This window comes from Podarcis bocagei, assembly GCF_964188305.1.
Source record: "Podarcis bocagei genome assembly, chromosome: 11".
Classification (NCBI taxonomy): domain Eukaryota; kingdom Metazoa; phylum Chordata; class Lepidosauria; order Squamata; family Lacertidae; genus Podarcis; species Podarcis bocagei.
Genome location: NC_138136.1, coordinates 35,665,708 through 35,689,005, shown reverse-complemented (window position 1 = coordinate 35,689,005; position 23,298 = coordinate 35,665,708). Strand labels below are relative to the sequence as shown.

Sequence of the window (23,298 nt, the reverse complement as noted above, 5' to 3'; positions counted from 1 at the left end):
AACAGCTTTGAATGGAGCCCTTTAATTAGACCAATATATACACATACATTTTGTTCCCTACAGATCTTTTCTTTCAGGTGCGGGCATGTCTGGACGTGCCTGAGAGGTCTGCATATTGCCAAATGGTATACAAACTCAAAATATCAACAATTTGCTGCTTTGAGCGGCGATCAGATGTGTAATATAATTAAAAGCCAATCATCTGGTTTCCAAACTAAACTAAACTCAAGTCTATGAAGGTCACACAGTTTTATGGATTCGGATCGATAGACTGTATGGATGGGTTTGATCGATCATGTTATACAAAGCCTTTCAAAGGCCTGCCAGCAAAACATTCATTAGGGGCTAAGAGTTGCTACATCTAATCAATAGTTAGAAGAACACAAAAATAATGGCCACGATCCTGAAACCATTTCGTCCTCCTGCTGCCACCACTAATGGCTCTTCTTATGAGTTGGTGATTTCACAACTGTTACTAATGTATGCAAATACACTATATATGACTTGCAAACTAAAGACTTTATATCTTATTCCCAGGATGGAAATAAAACATACGAGATCATTTTCATTTATAGTAATTCCTAACTTTTTTCTGGGTATATTATTTTTTATCAAGGCAGCTTAGTGATGTAAGTCAGAGATTGGGAGCCTATGGGCCTCTCTATGTTGTTGAACTCCAACTCCCATCATCCATTATCCATGCTTGCTGTGGCTCATGGGAGTTTGAGTCCATTAACATCAGGAAGGACGCAGGTTCCCCATCCCTGTTACACATAGGAGAGATCAAAATAGCATTTATAGTAACACTTTGAAAGAGCTACTGAAATGTGTATACTGGGGGTATGTGTGTATCCATTTCAGTGCTCATTGGGCTGTTTGGGGATTAAATAACCCCTCCCACACCATTTCACTCACCCTGCCCCCAGCTATGAGTTATACCCTCCCAAACTGACTTTCAAAAAATGTTAATACAACATTTAGAACCCAATCCCTTATACCCATATAAGGCCAATTGAAAACATTGGTAAATATATATCAGTAAAACAGGACTAGAATCTAACTATGGAGTTAACATATTATACTGATTTTTTCTTTCTTTCAGAAGAGTATACTTTTTATTGAAGTCACACCTTATAAACTATACTTTTGGAATCATAGTCTGGAAAATGTCAGTGTCTTTCTTTATATAAATAGGAAAAACACTGAGCCAAAACATTTCATGCTTTTGATGCCAAAATTCCCAAAGCTGTGATGATCACTAGATTGTATGGGCTGGGGTATTGCTTAGCGGGGTTTGTTGATGTTAATTTTTTGTATCTTTATTTCAGATCTTATTATTTATGTGGAAATTGTTACATTTGGTTGAGTACTTTTTGATGTATTGTTTATTGTTCATGGCTACTTTTGTTATGTTTGTAGTTATATACTTTTTATATGCTGTAAGCCACCTTGAGCATGGTTTTAACTTTGGAAAGGCAGCAGACAAATATAATGATTGACTGATTGATAATATTAATATTTTCTTGGTGGGGGTCACACATAAAACAGGAGTATTCTTACTCCTCCTTTAACTTCCAGATATAAATCATCTTCATCTTCAGCATTAGAAGTGGTCAAAGGTCTTCACTAAAACAACACTGTACGGTGGGTCAGTACAGTCACCCCCATTTTGAAAATGGAGAGATCCCACTGAGAGACAGTGTCTTGCTTCAGGACTACCCCTACCTCTCCTTTAAATCAGAACCAGTGAAGGCGGTGAATGTCCTGTGTGAGTGTCTCTAGATTCTAGTTCACAATTATGCAGTACACCTCACACTACAATTCTCTTTTGAACCAAGGAAAAGGACTTCCATCATTTAAACAAACCTTGGCCTAACAAATTATATACTTTTAACTGGACCAGCCTCAGTGCTTCCTAGTACAACAGAACAGAATGATGTCTGTGAATCATGTTTGCACTGCACTGATTTCGTTTCAGTGACATGTCATTAGGGATATTTCCCAGAGTCAAATGCGTCCTTTCAGTGCTATAAAAACATGCACAGAAGATGGAAATGTTCATTGTCTAGGTGTCTTTAGGAAACACAGCTCTATGTGCTTCCTTGAAAAAGGGACAGGAACGCAGTCTGGGAAATGAAAAAAGGCAGTTCTGTTATGATGAAGTAACGAAAGCAGGTTTGGCAGTGAGGGCATACTCAACTGAGAGCTGTATCTGATCCCTGTTTTCTGGCATAAAAAGAGCCCTGCTGGATCAAACCAAAGTCCCATCCTGTTCTCACAGTGGCCAACTATAGTCATATCTCGGGTTGAAGTAGCTTTGGGTTGAGCGTTTTCGGGTTTCGCCGCTCGTGCATGCGCAGACGCTCAAAATGACGTCACGCGCATGCGCAGAAGAGGTGAATCGCGACCCGCACACATGCAGACACAGGTTGCGTTCACTTCAGGATGCGAACGGGGCTCCGGAACGGATCCTGTTCACATCCAGAGGTACCACTGTAGATGCCTGTGGAAAGCCTGTCAGCATGATGGTAACACGACCCTTCCTATTTGTGATACTCAGTAAATGGTATTCAGAGACATATTGCCACCTTCTGACAACAGAGGTTAGTGGCAGAAAGCAGGGAGCCCAGAAGTAGGTGGACCCAAATCCAATGACAGGTAGAGGCTAAACTAGCTCCAGTTTTGTCCCCAAGCCAGTGAGTTCTACAAAAGCAACACTGAGACTCGACTGAATGTAAGAAAGGCGGCAGGCACTTGGGGGCAACTGAGGTTGGTAGAGGTAAACATGGCCACAAGAAAGTTGTGTACGAGAGAGAAAGAGGTGTGTGTGTGTGTGTGTGTAACCACAAGATACAGAGGCAACCTAAAGAAAACTCACAAAAATAAATTGATATGCAAAGCAAGTGTTAGCCACTGTGGGGGTCTGTGGGGTTGTATTCCCCAAGGAGGCCTCTGACCCTATTAGGTTTGTAGCCTAGCATTAATTAGATCAGTCTAATTAATTCAAAGTGTAAATTAGGAAACCATGAAACTAAATTATGTTTGAAGGCTCCTAATACATTTAACCTCGTGTTGTTTACTCAGCAGTTTAAAAAAAACCATTTTGTTAAAATGGTTGGACAAAGCAAAAGCTCAGGATCTATCTGCTTAATGGCATTGAAAACAGGACCTACGTCGCCCATGCAGCTCCGTGAGGTGTTATATACATTGATAGTGCAGTATCAGTAAATTACTACTACTAATAAAAATCCTATAGTGTGGTCTTGGAATGCAAACACGGGGGCCCCTAGTGCTATGGTTGCGGCCAATTAGTGTATATAACACTGAGCTAGGTGGACAAATGGGGGAGGTCAATGTGGTGCAAATCCACTGGCAGAGCCAATCCAACGTTCCTGCTGGTGTGTTTGCACAGTACCAGTCTCTCTTATGCCTTCTCTTCTCCCTCCTGGTAAGCAGTAGCAACTCAGCTGTTAATTGGTTAGAAGAATGCCAGCATGCTATCCACTTACTGATTTGTACCTGACTGTTCAGACATTACAGAATTCTTGATTTCTGGTTGCTTGCCTATACATAGATTGCTATTTAGTTTTGGTGAGTTTACTTGTTTTATTTTATTTTGCTAATCAGAGGGTACACTTTTTAAAAAAAACAACAATGAAGAGTATACTTCGCAGAGTACATTATGCCTTGGGTTCTTCTTGATATATCTCATTGTTGTTCTTGATATTTCAAAATAGAATTCTGATTAAAAACTTTTTAAAAAGTGAGTTCAAATGGCATTGCCATTATTTTATGATCCAGCATGCTTTTCTCCTTTTTTTTCTTTTTTTTGCGTAAGGGAAAAAATGAAACTGCAAATAGCCAAGTTAAATTGTGAACTTCCTCCTGGGGAAGCCTAAATGGTTTATTCTCCCTTCCTGTTGGGTTATTTTTAAACTCTAGAATGGTTTGCCACCTCTTAGCTGGCCTGAGGCTCCTATACCCGGGCTTGGAAATAAAAAACTCTGACTTAAGGGAGGCAGAAAAACATCACCACTCAAGCTGTCCAAGTGTTAAACGTTAAGTATTTTAACAGTGCTAGCCAATCATCAGTTAAGAAGCAGCAGCCTTCTTGAAAGTTACCGTATTTTTTGCTCTATAAGACTCACTTTTTCCCTCCTAAAAAGTAAGGGGAAATGTGTGTGCGTCTTATGGAGCGAATGCAGGCTGCGCAGCTATCCCAGAAGCCAGAACAGCAAGAGGGATTGCTGCTTTCACTGCGCAGCGATCCCTCTTGCTGTTCTGGCTTCTGAGATTCAGAATATTTTTTTTCTTGTTTTCCTCCTCCAAAAACTAGGTGCGTCTTGTGGTCTGGTGCGACTTATAGAGCGAAAAATACGGTATTTAGTTATGTTGATTGTGGAGACTCAGCTGGTGAGCTGTCTTCCACTGGGACTGAAGAGTCTCAGCCAGTTGTTGCTTTTTCTGTGAAAGGCTCAAGGATGTTGCGTCAAAACTTTGGCCTGAGAGATGTGCTCTCACGTGCAAATCCAGTAAGACTGTAGGTCAGCCAGGGTTGGGGGTATGTGTGTGGAATTTCATTCAACCACATGCTTAATTTATAAGGAACATTCAGCTGATTTCAGCAAAACTCCAATAAGTGTGTAAACAAGTGTCAGTTGGAGCACCTTTGTCCACTATCTTTTTTTTTTACAGTGATATTATGTTGGACTTTTTCACCAACACAGAGTGTGCACAGCGACTGGAGTGTAGAAATAAACGGCTGTTCGCAAAATCTTTGCTTAGTTTTATTTTTGAAAACATAACAACCAAACTCTGCAAGCCATCACTCCTCCTCACCAGCAGCATACAAAACATTCAATCAACTTAAATACAGTTTTCAAATAATAAATTATCCTATCACATCCCTTCCTGCATCCGGTGCAGAAAGTAAACTCCCCTTTGAATTAGTCAAATAGTCAAGAGACCACAGGTGTGCAGCTAAATAGGTCAAACTGCAAACATACACCTCTGAGTAGCACCACTGACCACCTTAAGATAAAGAAAAACCAACAGTTTATGCAGCATGCATGACGTCATAAAAACCTATGTATGCTTTATATACTGCTTAGCGTTTTACTTTCTAAGCGGTGTATAAGTTTAGAAACGCTTGCCTGCTGAAATAAAGGTCTTCACCAAATCTATCTATCTATGTGTGCACAAACAAACCACCTTCTCCTCATCTCATTTATTTCTTTTCCTATCTGTTCTTAGTGAAAGTAAATGAATAATCCCAATGAAGGTGGTTTGCTTTCTGTATTGAAGCCTTATTTACCCATCTCCCTTTAGTATCAGTTTTCTTTCTTTCTGCCTAGCCCTCTGAGGGGCAAGCGTGTTCGTGTAATATGCATTAAGGCCTAGGCATTGCCATTAAAATGTTACAACTCCAAAGAAAGGGCATTCAAAGAGCAACAAATTTATCTCTGCAGAATACTCCATCCAGCATGCAACATATGAGAGCCATTTGCTTTGATTCAAGCGCTGCCAGCTATTGGCCGGGAAACAAGTGGGGTGGGGGTGGGGAGAGTGGCTGGGGAAAGTGCGTTGGTTGCAGCAAAAAGAGTGGGGTTTTTTTTGTTTTTTTGCTTTTCTGGGATTGGTTGTTTCCTAAAGAGAGGAGACATCTATATCAAAACCAGAAGGATCATGGCAAGTTCCAAATAGATGGAATCACAATCAACTGCTTTGTTCTTTAATGGAATTTAAATGCTGATAGATATGCGTATTTGGGCAAACGTTCCCCGCCCCCCGAATATATTAAACAGGATTATATCTTCTGTTTCAAATTCCTCCCTCCACTTTACCTCTCTCAAACAAAATCGAACTTTTCCTTTGCTGCTTTTTGACAAATCAAGATTCCATTACTGCGTGCAGCCATTGTACATTGCACAGTGTAGACAGTTCCCCTAAAAGTATTGTTTCCTATTGCTTTCACAAATAGGTATTTATCCTAGATAGCCCCTGTGCACATTTCACCTTTTCAATAAAATATCACTCATAATAAAACAACCACAACAGTCTATCCAACTGAATCACACAGTCTAACAGGGTCTTGTGGCACATGGCTTTAAAATTAGTTGATAATAGACTATATCGTATATCCTCCTGGGGCCAGAACTATTCCTCTGGCCTCTGGATATTGATGGGAAGGGAATGACCATCATTTTTATGGTTTCTCATCCGAGAAGCTCCTGGGATAATCTTTATTCTGCATTCTTCTCTTTGCTGTTTTCTCTTCTTGGGGTGCATTGATACTCCCTGTTCTCCCCTGCCCCAAATTATTGTCATGAATAGCCAACAGCCTAACAACCATCCTCCTGCAACTCCTGCTGCCTTCGGACTCACTATGGGGGAACTATTACCACATTATCTTATAATTACCAATCAGTTACAAGCTGCAAAGGGATACATCACTGTCAGTCCCCTGAAGCAGAGGCAGTAGGAGGTGCAGTCAAAGCAACATACAGTAGATCTTTTGAGGGTAAACAACCATCTTGCCCATCATGGAGGAAGGGGAGGAGATCACAAATAAATAAGCAGAGCCTGCAACAAAACGTCAGTGTGCAGTGCTCCTATTTAGGGTTCTAGCCAACAAGCATCATCCTCTCCCAGGATACCCCATTACCTGATTCTGTGGGTTCTCATCCCCCTCCAACAGTCAAAAGGCATTTGTGTGGCTCCTGATCATACATTGCTCAGCATTCATTGAGAAGCTTGCTGTTCCCCGCCCCCCTGAAGAGTTTCTGCAAACCTTGGATTGCCTCAAGCTTGCACAGAGAACTGAGTTCACTACCACTAAACAATAAGCTGTATTTTAAGTTGTTGCTATGCAATGAACTTGTACCAGAGGCTACATCTCTACAGCAACCCCTGTGCTCTCTGTTTGGTGCTCTAGAACAGTGTTTCCCAACCTTTTTTGGGCAAAGGCACACTTGTTTGATGAAAAAAATCTCGAGGCACACCACCATTACAGCCCCGTGACGTCAGCGCGCAGCGTCACGCCGGGAGGGACGCACGAAAGTGTAAGTTTCAATTTTTTCCCCTCCCCCTTACCGGGGAACCTCCAAGCTTTGGGGGTGGGGGGGGGAGGAGGCAGCAAAGCGAGGCAGGAAGGAGAGCGCGGCTTGGCTGGGTGAGCTTTGGCAGGGGCAGGGAATGAGAGCCGCGAGGCGGGCGCTGCGGACGGAGGCGCTGCCCGCCGAGCTCGCAGGCAGCCAGGCAGGCAGACGGCGAGAGCCCCGCGCTGGGTGGCCTCTCCTCGCCGCCGCCGCCCCGCCTCTCGCCGCCCGACTCGCCCGCCTCCCTCCAGGCAACATCTCGCGGCACACCAGGCAACATCTCGCGGCACACTTGTGTGCCGCGGAACAGTGGTTGGGAAACACTGCTCTAGAATACAACTGGGGAAGACCAGCCATGCAAATTGCACAGATGGCCACAAGCTCTTCTGTTGACTGTGTAAATGAGGAGAGGTGCCACAATTGGCTGAAACCTACTGTTGATGTGGACTGCAGGAAGCTGAGGTGCTGTGTGAGTACAACTGCAAAAACAAGTAATAGTGCGGATATGCCCCCACTCTTAAAGAGCTTACCTAGAATAAAAGAGGAGCCCTGCTGAATCTCATTTGTACCAGAATCCTGTTCCTACAGTGGCCAGCTAGATGCCTATAGGAAACCCTCAAGCATATACCTTCCAATACATATTTACCCACCAGCAGGATTTTGCAGCTTTGCTAGTGCTTTGTACAAACTTTTGAAATGCACAATATTATTGCATCCTGCCCTATCCTTACCCCAGTTGTGAGGCAACTGAAATGTCTATGTGTGCTTCCAGCTGGGGGCTTAATACTGCAAACTTACCATTCTGAAATTGCAAATGGGACATTGGCAGCAGGTGTGGTGTTGCTGTTTTCTTTTTTAAAAACTGAATATAAAAGGTATGAAACACAGCCTAGCATTTTGATGCTGGTGTCATGGGCGTGTATGCGAGAGCAGTACCAGTCCCACAATAAACACCTGTCTGGAAGCAACCTATAATATACCAGGATGCAGAGAAATAGGGAAACGTACCTTTTAACTCTTCAAAACTGCAGCGGCAGCACATATCACCCTCCCATACGGATGAGATTGTAACATGATAACATAAGACGATCCCTGCTGGATCCGGCCACCTAGTCCAACATCTTGGGGCTTGTCCACACACAGGGGCATTATGGGGGGGGGCAGTCCACTCCGGGTGCCATTCCAAAGGGGAGGGGCAAAATGCCTACTCCCAATCGGCGACACCCCCCAGGGAACGCACCACTCATCCCCATGGGTGGTGTGCCACGCCCCACAGGTGGTTCGTCACGACCTCGCGATGCGCACCACGCCCCTGTCCATCACCTGAATATGTGGCTTTGCACCTGCCTGTCTCATTAATACAGGGATGTCCACATGATGTACTCCCCATCCCAGTGTTGTCCCAGATCTTCCCCCCTTTAAATGCAAAGATTTTCAAGCTTTGAAAAGTCAGAAATGGCCATCTTGTGTAGTGCATTTTTCTGGGGATACTCAACACCTTCCCCCCTCCCCAAGTTAAAAGTGTGGCACTTATTGTAACAACTTCATGGTGATTACTGGCACTTTAAAAAGAAAAAAAAGCACGGGACCCCCACATTTAAAGGGCAGGAAGGTCGTAGACAATACTGGGATGGGGAAGTTTCCCTGAGCTCTGCTCTCCTCGCTTGTGATTCCTGGCCTTGCAGCCTCCCACAGAATCTCCCAGGCACATGCGGCTTTTTTCATGAATTACCTTTGGTATAAATTACTTAACATAAATATACTCTAAAATTTGAAATGCAGCCTTTGCCTCAGTTTTCTGTATATAGTGGGGACTAACGCTGAATACCCCCCCCCCCACACACTGAGGCGCCCTTGAGATTTGTGCGCCTTCATTTTGCATGCAGCGACCACGAGCGCAGCTGGCAGGAAATCGCCTCGGGAGCCCGGCCAGCAACGCTCCTCCCGGCTTCCCCACACGCCGCCCGCCGGCCCCCAACGGGACACCCTGCCTACGCCTCCCGGAGCCTCTCGGCGGCCTGGCCTCCCCGCCCCCTGCGTGTCACAGGCGCTCTTTGCATAGGCGGCGCTCCCCGCCGGCAGCCCCCTTTATAGGCTCTCCCCTCGCGCCAGCCGAGGCCAGAGCAGGAGCGCGAGGCGAGGCAGGCAGGCAGGCAGGCAGCGCGCCGCAGCCCCACCTCCTTCCCCGCCACCGCCTCCTCTTCTTTCTCCTCCTCCTCCTGCTGCTCCTGCAGCAGCGCCGCCGCCGCCAGCGTCTCCCTCAGACGCTCTGAGGCAGCTGCCCAGGCAGGAGCGGCGCGGCGTCCCTTACCTTGGAAGAGCGAAGACAGCCTCTCCTGGCTCGGGAGCAGGCGGCTGAAGAACCCGCCCGCAGAGGGAGAAAGGCGCCGGCGGAACCTGGGGCGAGGAAGGACTGGCCTCGTATCCATGCCGTGAGCTGCCCCGGTCTCGGAAGGCTGGACGGGAGCGTCCACGAGGAAACGCCGGCTGTAAGTTTCTCTCCATCCTCTTCCTGCGACCTGTTGCGTCGCGCGAGGGTTGCTGGTGCCCGGAGCGGCGCGCGCCGGGTCAATCAATGGATGGGGGGGGGGAGATGGACGGACGGACGGACGACGTTCCACTTTCTGCCTTGCTCGAGCGGGCAGCCCTTGCATGCTGCCCGCCCGAGCCTGGGCAGGCTTAGTCGGAAGCAAGCCCCTCCGAATTCAGACGGACGCGCCTAGCATTTGCAGCTTTCAGCCCTGCGACCCACGTTCGCGAAGGGTTGCAACGTGCGCTTTCTGAGCATGCACAGAGCGCACCGCCGAGTGAGCACCCAGAAGCAGCAGCAGCATCCACGAGTGTGGGATGGAGGGATAGTGCAGGGAGGGCGGTGTCGGAAGGTAGAACTTGAAAGTAGGATCGAGGCCCCCGCCCCCTGCACTGTAGTTCGCTTTTTGAAATGCAGCTCTGTGTGTGATGCGCCTGGGGTTTTGTTCCGAGGGGACAATTGTTTATACAGCGCAGAGAAAGGGAGCCGGGTTGCAGACAGGGCACGTTTCTGCCTTTCCGTCCCACAGGAAGAGGGAAGGTCAGAGGGTGTGCTGCTTGCTTCCTTCCTCTCTCTTCCGAGAGATGGCTCTGGCTTTTCTCTCCCTCCCCACCCCCCCAAGCTTCACTTCAAAGCGGAGGGAAGTGTGAGGCAGCCGTTGACAGAGCTTTTGTATTTCGTAGAGACGCACATGGCGCGCTGCTCTTCCAGGCAGCTGCTGAATGGGCACGTTAGGCGAGGAAGTCGGCTCTACATGTTTAGCATTTCAGGCGTCATAATCAAGAAGTGTTTTGATCGGCGGAACCGCGAAGTAACAACGTGATCCATTGAAACATGAAACCTCCCCCCTTCTCTCTCTCTCTCTCTCTCTCTCTCTCTCTCTCTCTCTCTCTCTCCAAATCACTGGGAAATTTGAAGTATCTTATTTCAATAATAAGAGGCGGAGGCGTGTGTGTTCTATATCATTTTATGAAGCTGGGATTCTATCCACTATGCTCAAGTTTTCTGAAATAAAGAAAACTTAAAAATAAAGGATATTGGGAAATCCTAGTTATCACTTTTTCACTTGTGGTCACTATGGAGGGGTCTTTTAAAAAGTAAAAATAATATATAATAATAATATAACCTATTCTTCATTTGAATATTTAAAACCTGATGCAAAATATTATCCAAACAATAACTCCCTGTGCTGGTTCAAGAAAGCCGGCTCATCTGTTTCTGCATTACTACGTTTATTGCTACCCTGATAAGATGATAGAATAGTGCCAGGTATTTGTATGAACCGTTGAACTATGGCTATGCATTTCTGTTTACCAGAAAAAGATTCATATTTTGCACTGACCAGGAGGCCTTTTTGAACCAAAATCAGTTTATTTAACAATATAATGGAATATTTTCCTAACCATACATGAGTACATGTGATAAAGAATGATGAACTGTATCAGAATTTGCTTATTATTATTATTTATTAAATTTATATACAGCCCTACACCCGCAGTTCTCAAGGCAGTTGACTTGACTCCACCCCTCATGCAGCTCCTGTGCAGTTTGAGAGGGGGCTGCACACAGGAAGCAAAAGAAGATTTTAGCCTTAGGGTATTTTCTTTTTCATTGGGTAAGGTATTATTGCTGCATATGAAAAACAGAAAGTTATTGGATCAGCTGCTTAGAGCAAGGTGTGTGTGTTCAGATCTTTAGTTTTTCCAGATTTCATCCTAACACCAGAGAACTCAGACTTTCAGCTAGACTGTGCTTACCAGTGTGTGTTTCTTAAAAGTTACTCAGCTGAATTACTGAATAGTCACTGGAGATAGCATTTCAGTAACATGTTTGTTTTGTCTCTACCTGTCTCTACTCTTAATCTGTTCATTTGCTCATTGATTTGGCCAAGACTCCCAGTTGTCACAGTTTCTCTTTGGAGACTATGTGGAACCTCCCTGTTCAGTGGCAATATATCTGTGAATAACAGGTGTGTGTGGGTGGGTGGGTTTGTGGAACAATGAATAGGCAATAGCCATTGGCACCATGACATGCTTGTGAGATTTCAGAATCAACTGAATGCTATGTAGTTTGTAGGCTGGTGCTGGAAACAGATCAGACTAGATTTGTCTGGTCCAGCAAAGTATTTATTGCATTCTAGAAAGCTTTAAGAATGAGGACCATGAGCCATCAGTCAGGTGTGTAGTTGCTTTGATACGCATCCTACCGAATTCCTAATAATGCAGCAGTGTTTCAGTATGAGATGCACTATGTGCAGATTACATGTTGTTAATTTTATTGGGGGGGGGGGAATTAACTGAAGGGTGTTGCCTCATCTTTTTGTTCAGTGTCTTTGCCAAGCTATCTTAGCTAAAATATTTGTGGCTTGCGTAATCGGCAGCAACAAAGGAGCAAAATGTTTCAACTGATAGCTTCGAATGCAAAATGACTTATTCTAGTGGACTGTAGGACACTCCCATATGTCCAGATAAGCAGAAGTTCATAGAAATAGATGTGTTGAGATGGAGCCATATGAGAGATAACCAGTTAGCCATAAGGTCATACTTTTCGGAACAGAGTTCTGTTGCATTCTTAGAGCCCTCTGTAATGAAATTGTATTAAAAAAACATTAGAATATTTATTTAGGCATTATTTCAAAAATAACAGTGATACTCTTGTATCAGTGTATTTTGAGTTATTGTTAGAAGCGTATAAGGAAGTGAGCATAAGGAAGTTGTGTGCTTTTTTTAAAATCCAGGTTTACTTGTTCTGCTCAGAATTCTTCTGAAATTGCAGTTTTATTATTTTTCGGATTCACAAAAGCTTGACACAACACCCCTTTACAAGGGCATGGATTGCTGAAAAACCATACTGGCAGGTGACCTTCAGCAATCTGTATTGATGGGCTCTTTCCTGCTTTTGTTCCGTTTATGCAAATGCTGACAGATTACAAATTGTTAATCTCTGCTCAGAGGAATTTTTAAACTTGAGACATTATCTTGTTTAGCTTCAGGCTTTTAACTTACATGTTAAGGACCTCCTCCTACGTGATACTGTATAGCCACACCTTGGAGAGACTTGACTTACAAGTACTACATGGAACCAGACCTGCTGCAGCTTCAAGTATTCCTTTTTGTATATTTTAAGTTTGAGCTGGTTTGCATGGCACAGTAAGCAAAACCTTGGCTTAGCAGGAGCACGTGAATGTGCCGGCTCTCGCAGCTGCTTTGCTCTTTCCTTGTCCCCTTTGCTCCTGTGCTGGCACTGAATTAAGCCCAGGTTTCGCAAGGTGTGGTGAGCTCTCTCATCACTAGCCACAAGCCGTAGCCATGGTTTGCTTTTTTGCAAGAGCAAAAGGGACAGAGGAGGAGCCAAGTGGCTACTCTCTGGGAACATTTGTGTACGCTCACTAAACCAAGGTTTGGCTTAGTGTGTCATGCAAACCAGGCCACTGTGTGTTAAGCCACAGACTTTCTGTGTTCCTGCCCAGGACTACTTTTAGGAAGGTTTGATCCCTTCATAAACTTTTATGTGAGTAGAGGAGTAGGTCTGTCTAGAGTTTGTTTCACAAGCACAAAGGATTCTATCTGCAGAGGTCAAGTCAATATTATTTGTAGGATCAGATTTGATAACTTTCTTACTTACCTAATCTGAGCAGGTATCTCAGATTTCTTAGGCTTCTTTTTCTCATGGTTTCTGCTGGTGACATAAATCTGGATTCAGATCGTAATGATTTTCTGCAGTAGGCTGAAATGAGGAATGGATTCCTTCTAGACGTATGATGCCAACTGAGTTCAGTGGCTAGGCCTTAGAGGTTTTGGGGGATTCCTCCATCTGGCAGTAGTAAATTATAAATACTAAGGAAAAACTAGGCTAGTTGCACAGTACGTATTAGGTTCCAGCTGCAAGTTTTCACTTGATGATTCTAACTCAGGGGGTGATAACCATCTAACTTTCTGGTAGGTATACCGGGGACTCCTTGAGGCAATGAGGTAAATGGTAATCCAAGATTAGTTTTTGGGGCTTTTGAATGCCAGGTTAATGTATGATTGTAGTCAGATAATTTGCTTAGCTGTAAAAGCTAATAACAATTTTATTCCCTGTGTCTAATTTGATATATATGGTGAGACAACACAATCTTAAACGTTTTTACTCTGAAGTAGAATCAATGTGGTTTTCTCCACGGTAACTGTGTTTAGCATTGCAGCCCAAGTCTGCATTTTCTTCTTAACTGCTCACACTGTACCATGTTAATGGAGAAATGTGAAACATTAGACTCAGCATGCAGATTATGCGACTGCTTTGCAAGATGTATCTCAGAAATTCACTTGCAGTGCTGTTCACAAAGGCCACAAATCCAGGTAATAAAAGGACTACTGCATATTTCACCATCAAGGTACGCCACATCTGTAATGCTGAGGTGTGCCAACTGTACATTGTGGTGACCCATTGATGGATTTCCCCTCAAACTGAGGCTTTATATCCCAAATCAAAGATAACTTCGTAAATATTGAGATTGGGCTGTAAAGCTTGAAAAGGTTCTAGTCTCACAGCAATTTCCACAAGTGCTTAGCAGGGAGAAGCACTTGTACTACAGAGGCTTCAAAAGTTAGAATGACAGCCAACACCTTCTCCATCAGGTGATATCAAATAAGGAAAACCTGCAGAGCAATCCAAACCCCTGATCTGCCATGTTGAAGGAGGTTTGGATGCAGTGGAGGTGTACCCCCCACCAGCAAAGGAGCCCCCACTAGCAAAGAATACCCCCAATACACCTACTCAAGTGGCAGGCCAGTTGAGCTGGTGCTGGTGTCATCATGATGGGATGACTGTGGGCCCAGTCTGGACCTCTTGTCCTAGCCTGGCCTCCCATTTTGTGCCCTAGTTGGTGTGTCCAGTAGGGCCATGATGGTGCCGTTTCTCCACTGTTGCTGGCCAGAGGTTAGAGATGTCAACTAAATACTCAAATATGAGTTGGTTGGTGGGCTATTTCCTCCCCTGTAGCGGCTCTTTGCCTTTTCTCAAGGGCATTGTGCTTCTAATCAAGCATTGTGGACATACTGTATAATGAAACATACCTACTTTCCCTGAGCTTTATGTATGTCTAGGGTATGGTCACGTCCAGTGCTTTTTTCCAATAAAAATAGGTGCCGGTATTCACCAAATTTGTTAAAGTAAGTGCCACACTCTTTAACAACAAGGAGAGGTGCCGGTACTGCATACTCTTGAGTGCCCCCTGGAAAAAAAGTCACTGGCCGCGTCCTTTCAGGTGTCCTTTCATATCTGACTCATCACCCAGCTGCAGATTAATGAATAGTTCAGTTTCTCTTTCTTCTGTTGACACTTTCTGCTTGGGTGACAGGCTTAGTCTTGTGGGAAAGTTTCATGGAGGCCATGCAAATTATAACTTTCTGCTCTCCAGACTTCCTTCACTCCTACCTCTGGACTGTGAAGACTTACTTAGGCTCTTATTCTGTGGGCTGTGGTTGTTTCTATGAAACTTGAATCAGAGCTGGTCTGACCTGCACAGCAAGTAGACCCAACCCCACTGGACTTTAAACTCAGTTATGAGTGAGAGAACTTTTTGCTGTGGTGTGTTAAATCTTCCTCTCCTACCTGTGTTCTCTTGGTGCCCCAAAGCCTCCTCTATCTCTTGTGTCTTCCTAATGGGACAAAATGTCTCGACTTGAACCTGGAACCATTAATAAAGACCTATCAGGCTGCAAGGCTCTATTTTGTTAGGGTGCTGGCTTATAGATCTCTCTTGCCAAGGCCTTGTATCCCTTGTCACCAAATCTGAACTTACATGCGCAAGGGCATAACCCAATTGAGATTAATGCAATAGTTTTTGCTCTCAAAATTGAAGGATACTCCAGAACTCGGGCTCTATTTTGTTTTAGCATATTATTAAATCGCAGTGCTTGCTATCTTAGAATATCTGCTACTCATAACAGAAAGTAAAATATGCTAGGCATGGTTTCGGTCTTTCCTTTTACATACCTTTTTGGTGTGTTTGGGACGGTTGTATGAGGATAGTATCTTAATGAGTTTCATTTGTGGATGTTGGTGCTCCAAGCAGTATTTTTACATTCCTGAATGTAGTGTGTCTTGTTGCTCATCCTGCTATGATTCAAAGCACAACAATGTGTTAAATATGTGTATCTGCATATTTGGTGAATCAGCTGCTCTGTACTGGGGAGGTGTGACAAAAATCAGAGCTGTCTCTTTCCCCTCTTTTCTGAGTTACAGTTCCAACATATATTGCCATGAAAGTAGGATATCTAGTTTGCCAAGATAAACCTGCTATCTTGAGCAACAATTTTCAGAATATGCCAGTTAAGAAATTTGTATCAGAAAAACACAAACAGGCTCAATAGTCTGTGTCTTCAGCTTCTGTTTAGAATTGCTCAGAATTTGGTTACGTTTTGTAAGATGTGGGCGGTGGAGGAAAAGAGAATATCATCATCATTGTTATCTCCTGTGACTTAACTGTATTTTTTTTATGTTTAGGTGTGGAAGAAAATGTCAGTCAGCATGCATGAAAATCGCAAATCTAGAGCCAGCACTGGCTCCATAAACATATATCTGTTCCACAAATCTTCATATGCTGATAGCGTTCTCACTCATCTAAACCTTCTGCGCCAACAACGTCTTTTTACGGATGTGCTTCTCCATGCTGGGAGCAAGTCATTCCCTTGCCACAGAGCTGTCTTAGCTGCTTGCAGTCGATACTTTGAAGCCATGTTCAGTGGAGGACTCAAGGAGAGCCAAGCCAGTGAAGTCAACTTCCATAATTCCATCCACCCAGAGGTTCTAGAACTTCTCCTGGACTATGCATACTCCTCAAGGGTCATCATCAATGAAGAAAATGCTGAGTCTCTTCTGGAGGCTGGAGACATGTTGGAGTTTCAAGACATCAGAGATGCTTGTGCAGAATTCCTGGAGAAAAATCTCCATCCTACTAACTGCCTCGGCATGCTGCTTCTGTCTGATGCTCACCAGTGTACCAAACTCTATGAGCTCTCTTGGAGGATGTGCCTTAGCAACTTCCAGGCTATCAGCAAAAGCGAAGATTTTCTCCAGCTCCCAAAAGACATGGTTGTGCAGCTCCTGTCTAGTGAAGAATTGGAGACTGAAGACGAGCGCCTGGTGTATGAGTCTGCCATGAATTGGATTAACTATGATCTGAACAAACGCTACTGTTATCTACCAGAACTGTTGCAGACGGTGAGACTGGCCCTTTTGCCAGCCATCTATCTGATGGAGAATGTGGCTACCGAGGAGCTTATCACCAAGCAGAGGAAGAGCAAAGAGATTGTTGAAGAAGCAATAAGGTGCAAGTTGAAGATTTTGCAGAATGACGGTGTAGTCACCAGTTTGTGTGCGAGGCCTCGAAAAACTGGCCATGCCCTATTTCTTTTAGGAGGACAAACCTTTATGTGTGACAAGTTGTACCTGGTTGACCAAAAAGCAAAGGAGATCATCCCCAAAGCTGACATCCCAAGCCCAAGGAAAGAGTTCAGTGCATGCGCTATCGGCTGTAAAGTCTATATTACAGGTGGCCGGGGATCCGAAAATGGCGTCTCTAAAGATGTTTGGGTGTATGATACACTTCATGAAGAGTGGTCCAAGGCTGCTCCCATGCTAGTAGCTCGGTTTGGTCATGGTTCTGCTGAACTCAAACATTGTCTATATGTTGTTGGAGGGCACACAGCAGCCACTGGTTGCCTCCCAGCTTCTCCTTCAGTATCCTTAAAGCAAGTAGAACAGTATGATCCTGTGACCAACAAATGGACAATGGTTGCTCCACTTCGAGAAGGAGTAAGCAATGCAGCTGTAGTCAGTGCAAAGCTGAAGCTGTTTGCCTTTGGCGGTACCAGTGTCAGCCATGATAAGCTCCCCAAAGTTCAGTGTTACGACCTTTGCGAAAACAGATGGACAGTACCAGCCACCTGCCCCCAGCCATGGCGATACACAGCTGCAGCTGTTCTGGGCAACCAGATCTTTATTATGGGTGGAGATACTGAATTCTCCGCATGCTCGGCTTATAAATTCAACAGTGAAACTTACCAGTGGACTAAAGTGGGAGATGTTACAGCTAAGAGAATGAGCTGCCATGCAGTAGCGTCGGGAAACAAGCTGTATGTTGTTGGGGGATATTTTGGCATCCAGAGATGCAAGACGCTAGATTGCTATGACCCCACTCTCGATGTATGGAACAGCATAACCACAGTGCCCTACTCCCTAATTCCCACTGCATTTGTGAGCACGTGGAAGCATCTCCCTTCTTAACTGCATGTGTGCCTATACAGGTAAGAAACCACACCTGCAAGTTACAAGTTGCTATATATCTTACCCATAAGCTCAAGAGATTCAAATGTTGATTATAATGCTTTTTGTTAGTGGAATAGGAAACAGAAAAAGGCTGGTGCGATTCAGCCAATGCCATATCATGTTGACAGAATCAGGAATAGAACCCCACTGTCTTAATTAAACCTCACTGGCTTGCAATATAAGATCAGTTTGCGCAAGGTGTTTTGTTCAGCACTGTGAGCAGTCCTAATTGCCCCCAGCTATGCATTTGTGTGGGCAATATAATGATGGACTAGTCAATCATAGATAACAACCATTAGTAATTCATGGCACAAAAATTGCTTTTGGATGTATTTATGATTATTTGCTTCACATGTTATCTCCGTTTGTGCAAGTATGTACTTGAGGGTAGTTGGAGACCGCTTGCACATAGATATAAAAATGAAAATATCAAAACTTTTTTTCCTTGATACTGGATAGCATTGTCTGAACTACATAAGATTTAGCTTATTCATGAAATTATCTACTAGACTCCTGTTACAACTCCTATTACTGCTTTACTAACTACACTATCTGGAAATAAGTTAAATTGACTAATTGCAGGGAAATATATTTGCAATCATGGAGCAAGCAGGATAGTTGTTGACCGTAAAGTATAAATAGGCAACTATCATCTGTTTGCATGGACTACATTTTTCGAAAATACATTTGGTATATAACATCAAAGGGAAAAGCTGTGGGCTTAGGTAGTTGAACTTGGTGGAAACACGACTATTTATAACATTTAAGTAGAAAGCTTCTGCTTGTGAAGGAAAAAAAGAGTTTAGTTCCTGTGCCCGATGGTGAATCATGCTGACCTTATGCTTAAAAGAAGACATGCCATTTGGTTCAAGTAATAATTTGGTCTGCAAACTCAGAGCGTTCCAAAGCCCATAAATTCTACTTTATAGTATAGTGCAGCGGCCCAAGTTCTCACCTGATGATGTGGGCAGGTGCATTGCTGGTGACTTCAACGGAATGGCATCTGCCTACAAGCAACTCTGAATTTCAGCTTGGTCATGCAGGTGCTTGTACTGTTCTCTTGCTGGTGCAAACATTCCCCCCCCCATTTTTTTCTCCAATTTTGAAATGCCAGTGAAGCTTCCTCAAAACATAGCCTTTTCTTAACAGTTAGCCTCCTATCACTGTCTTTTGCTGTTCCAAACTGGTAAAATATATTTTAAGGTAAATTTGCAATCCTAAACACATTTGCTTGGAAATCGGTGCATTGGTGCCCTTAGAACTCAGGGGCTTATTTCTAAGTTAACTTGTACTTCCAACACCCAAGTGTGGGTGTTTTTCCTTTTTCCCTGGGATGTGTGCAGCCCAATCCAATTCATAGCTGACTGTTGCCTTTAAAAAAATCATTTAAAAACAACAACAACAAAACCCAGACTTGGTTATTAACTAGTAGTGAGGCTACTCCAGTGTAAGTAGTTTGAGAAATACAGTTCATGCTACAAGATGCTTGCACTGTATTTTCTTCCAACATTTGGAAGCTGCATAATAGGCCTGTAAAGCCAGCCAGGTTGTAAAGACTCTTTGATATTGTTTCCTTGTGAAGGTTACAATTGGTGGGTAGATTAAAAGGAACTAGCTAAGTGGTTTTTGCAATAAAAGTTGGACAAACTATTGCCTCTGTAACATAGTAAATAGCAAACAAGGAGAGCCATTACACATAGCAATAAAAACTATTGCAAATTGGGCCACCGAAGTGTAGAAACACCAGCCAATATGGTTGCAGGATCACAGCCTTAATTCCAAAGAACTCATAGTGGGGAACCTGCAAGCTTGAGGTTCTCAACCATTGGCCTATAGATGCTCTCAGACCATTCACTGATATCACTTGTATTTGAGAATAACCTGCATGCCAAAGATGATAATTGTGACTGTCCCTTGACTAAAACAATTAAGCAAAATAACAATAGCAACAGCAACGACAACAAAAATCGCATCAACCTTCCTAGAGTGCAGTAGTGATTCTTCAGATCACGCCATTTGTAGTCTATTGTTTTAGCGGCCATGGATGTGATTATCTTGCGAGTAACAAATCCTTCACTCCAAATTGTCCCCAGAGAGACAGTGATGTGGTCTTTCAAGATTTCCCCGAATTGTTCTAAAAATAACAACCGTAATAAAACAAATGGGTATCGTGTACATAATCAGAGGACTGCCCTTTCATGTTAGCAAGGGCACAGAGCAAATTTGCTTGCTGTGCTGCCCATCTCGGATATCTGCTCTCCCATACACTCTGTAGACACAAAGCCATTCCTTAGCTTCTGTAATGCATTAAGATAACTGTAGAATTCAGTCTCTAGGGCTGCATATATATCCAGCAAATAGATCTCTTCTCTTCTTCTTTTTTTTACTGTCTCCTGCTGCTTTCTCAGTGGGAGGGAGGGACAGAAAGGAAATTGCTTCTGATTGCGCTCTGTTTTCATGGTGTTGTGTGGCCCCAGCCCGACAGCAGTTAGGAAGATCTTAAGTGTGCTTTGTCTCTTCTCTCAGACTTGTAGGCTCTGGAGCAGGGGACCCTATCCCACCCCCCACAAAAATGTGAATACTGGTTTCAGTGGCTGGAGTGGAAGTTGAGGGGTGGGAGGGTGGGGAATGACACACCAGGCACAAGAATGTGTAGAAGACTCTGATCAGCAGGAAATATTTCAAAAATAATGAAGGGGCTGTATCTTTAATCTGCAAGAGGCGATGAGCTAGGGCTGCCGATTTATCCTGAATGCGCTCTTCTGTACTGCGGTTCTAGTACAGTGCTTTTAGTTTAAGGTTGACTTGAGCATTCAGTAACACACATGTACATTCAAATCAGTCGCACCAAGTTAACTGGAGCAGTTCTGCAATTACCCCAGCGGAAATCCCATCAAACTTTGCCTCATACATTCTGGCAGAGCTATTAATTGCTACTTTAAAAACCAGCATGGTGCCTGGTTTGAAAACTGGCTCCGAGCATAATAATGAAGTGAGAAGGTGGAGTCTGGACGCCAAAAAGAACGGCCGGGTCCAAAGCCAATATTTTGCGCTGCATAATCAACGCATGGGGTTGGGGGGGTTGGGGGTGGGGAGAAGGCTTCAGTGCAGAGGCATTGAAGCATACTACATTGTCACATGACAAAGCACAGCAAAGCAGAGTTCTGACATAATGAATAGCAGAAACGTTTTAAATAAGGGGATTAATATGTCTGCCATTCATATGCTGAATCAATTCTATTCAGGATTCTCCATGGTTAACAGAGGGCATTGGTTAGAGATTTTCTTTCCAACAGGCTGGCTCCCACCCCCCTTCTCTCCTTGGCTAGTTTGATTTGGCTCATGACCAAAATGACTGTCTTGCTACTTCTGCCAGCAACTTTGCATTACATGAATTTTTATTCTGTCTCTGTCACATTATCTGTTCATGGAGCTCACAGGAGAGTTCCATACTGGATCAATCAATCAATCAATCAAATTGAACCGCCCCCCCCCCCCGTGTTACTTATACAGTGGTACCTCGGGTTACATACGCTTCAGGTTACAGACTCCGCTAACCCAGAAATAGTACCTTGGGTTAAGAACTTTGCTTCAGGATGAGAACAGAAACTGTGTGGTGGCGGCAGCAGGAGGCCCCATTAGCTAAAGTGGTGCTTCAGGTTAAGAACAGTTTCAGGTTAAGAACGGACCTCTGGAATGAATTAAGTACTTAACCCGAGGTACCACTGTATTAGGCAGAAACCTTTGCTGTGAATGCTCTCAGAAGGAATGCTTAACAGTGCAATCCTATACATGTTTACTTGGATATAAGACTCATTAAGCTGAACGGGACTTAATCCCAGGTAAATTTGCATAGGTTTGCGGCCTAACTGGAGTCTATATAACTTTGATACTCGTAGTCTGTGAGCTATCGGCTGCTGGTTATTGGACAAGTTCTAAAAAAAGGCACCAGCATAAACTAGGCCTGACACTGAAAGTCTTATGCTATGTTGTTACATTGAACCCCCTAAACTTCCTTCTTTTTTCTTTTTTTCTTTTAGCTTGTTCCATTATTTGGTGAAGAAATGTTGGAACTGTGGAGAAGCAGCTTTAATGAAGAAGAAAAAAACTGTTCCTTTTTATTTTGAGTTTGAAGAAAATATTCTGCACCTTCTAAATTCTTAAAAAGCTGGAAATGAAGGAATGGGAGGGAGAATATTGTCTTCAGTATATCAGCACATAGTTTAACTATGAATGAATGAACTTATGATCCGATCCCTGTGTTAGTAATTGTGGATTAATGTCAAGTTTAATCAGCCCTTCAAAGCGGGGGGAAGCTGAACTTTTCAGAGCTTCACAACACAGCACAAACCCTCGATTTTCATGGACTTTGCTGTTTGTGTGCAAAATTTGAAATGGTTGTCACCTCTCCTTTGTGACAGCTTGAAGTGTCAGCAGCAGCTGCTGAGGAAATGGGCCAGGTCTGGAGCAGCAAGATGTCTTTGTGAATGAAGATGCAGCTGTATCCCCCCTGCCACAGGGAAGGGCTTGTTCTCTTAGGCAGTGCCTGGAGCATCGGTTCAAATTGCTGAGCTGCATTGTTGTAGCTGCAGCGAGTGACCTTCTACGTGCTAAGGAGCAGCACACCTATTAAAAAAGAGAGAGAAAAAGGAGGTTTTTTTGCAGCATTTTGTGGGCGAAGGGAAATAACTCCATTTTCCCCACTCCCCACGCATTTGATTTCCTCTTGTATTTATTAATTACGACTCTCCTACTCTTAAATTGTTACTTGTTGTAGATATAGCTATTTATTGTTCAGTGCTTGCATGCGGAGGGAACGATGCCTACAGTTGTCTTTTAAGGGCTTATGTGAATCGTATGTTTTGCACATTCTGTGGTCTTGTGACTTGCTGTGCTGCACAAGAAGAAAAAGTGCTGAGTAATATTTGGGGAGAAGAGAAATGAGGTAAGGAAATTGAAGGATTACAAGGTAGCATCTTAAATTACACATATACTGAAGGAGGAAGCCATGGAGGTCACTTTCTCAGGCCACTGTTTTGCGTGGCTTGCCAGTGGTATCCCTGTTACACTTGATTTGCCTAGCGTTACCTTTTCTTTTTTTGGAAGGAACTCCTCTGGAAGTAGCCACTGTCGCTTAACAGTTTTCTTCTTGTGCAGCCTCATCGCTACTGGAAAAGGGGTGTGTGTGGAAAGCCCCTGCAGAATTAATTTACACAGAGCCCTGTTCATGGCATTATCCAACATTTTATTTTTGTTTATTTATTTATTTAAAGTTAGCCGATGGGATGTCTACTATGGACCCACTTCATCCAACCGCGGGAAGTATTTTCGATTCAGAGATACACAGCAAAATAAGTG

The 23,298-nt window shown here is 43.8% G+C and overlaps 1 protein-coding gene across 1 annotated transcript; it reads left to right on the top strand.

Moving 5' to 3' along the window:
* Positions 1–9,169: 9,169 nt before the first annotated feature.
* On the top strand, positions 9,170–23,282 carry ENC1 (ectodermal-neural cortex 1). The gene is made up of 3 exons (XM_081212502.1): positions 9,170–9,586; positions 16,117–17,918; positions 21,981–23,282. The coding sequence occupies exon 2, from the start codon at positions 16,129–16,131 to the stop codon at positions 17,896–17,898; it is 1,770 nt and encodes a 589-aa protein (XP_081068628.1). The 5' UTR covers positions 9,170–9,586; positions 16,117–16,128; the 3' UTR covers positions 17,899–17,918; positions 21,981–23,282.
* The last annotated feature ends 16 nt before the right edge of the window (positions 23,283–23,298 follow it).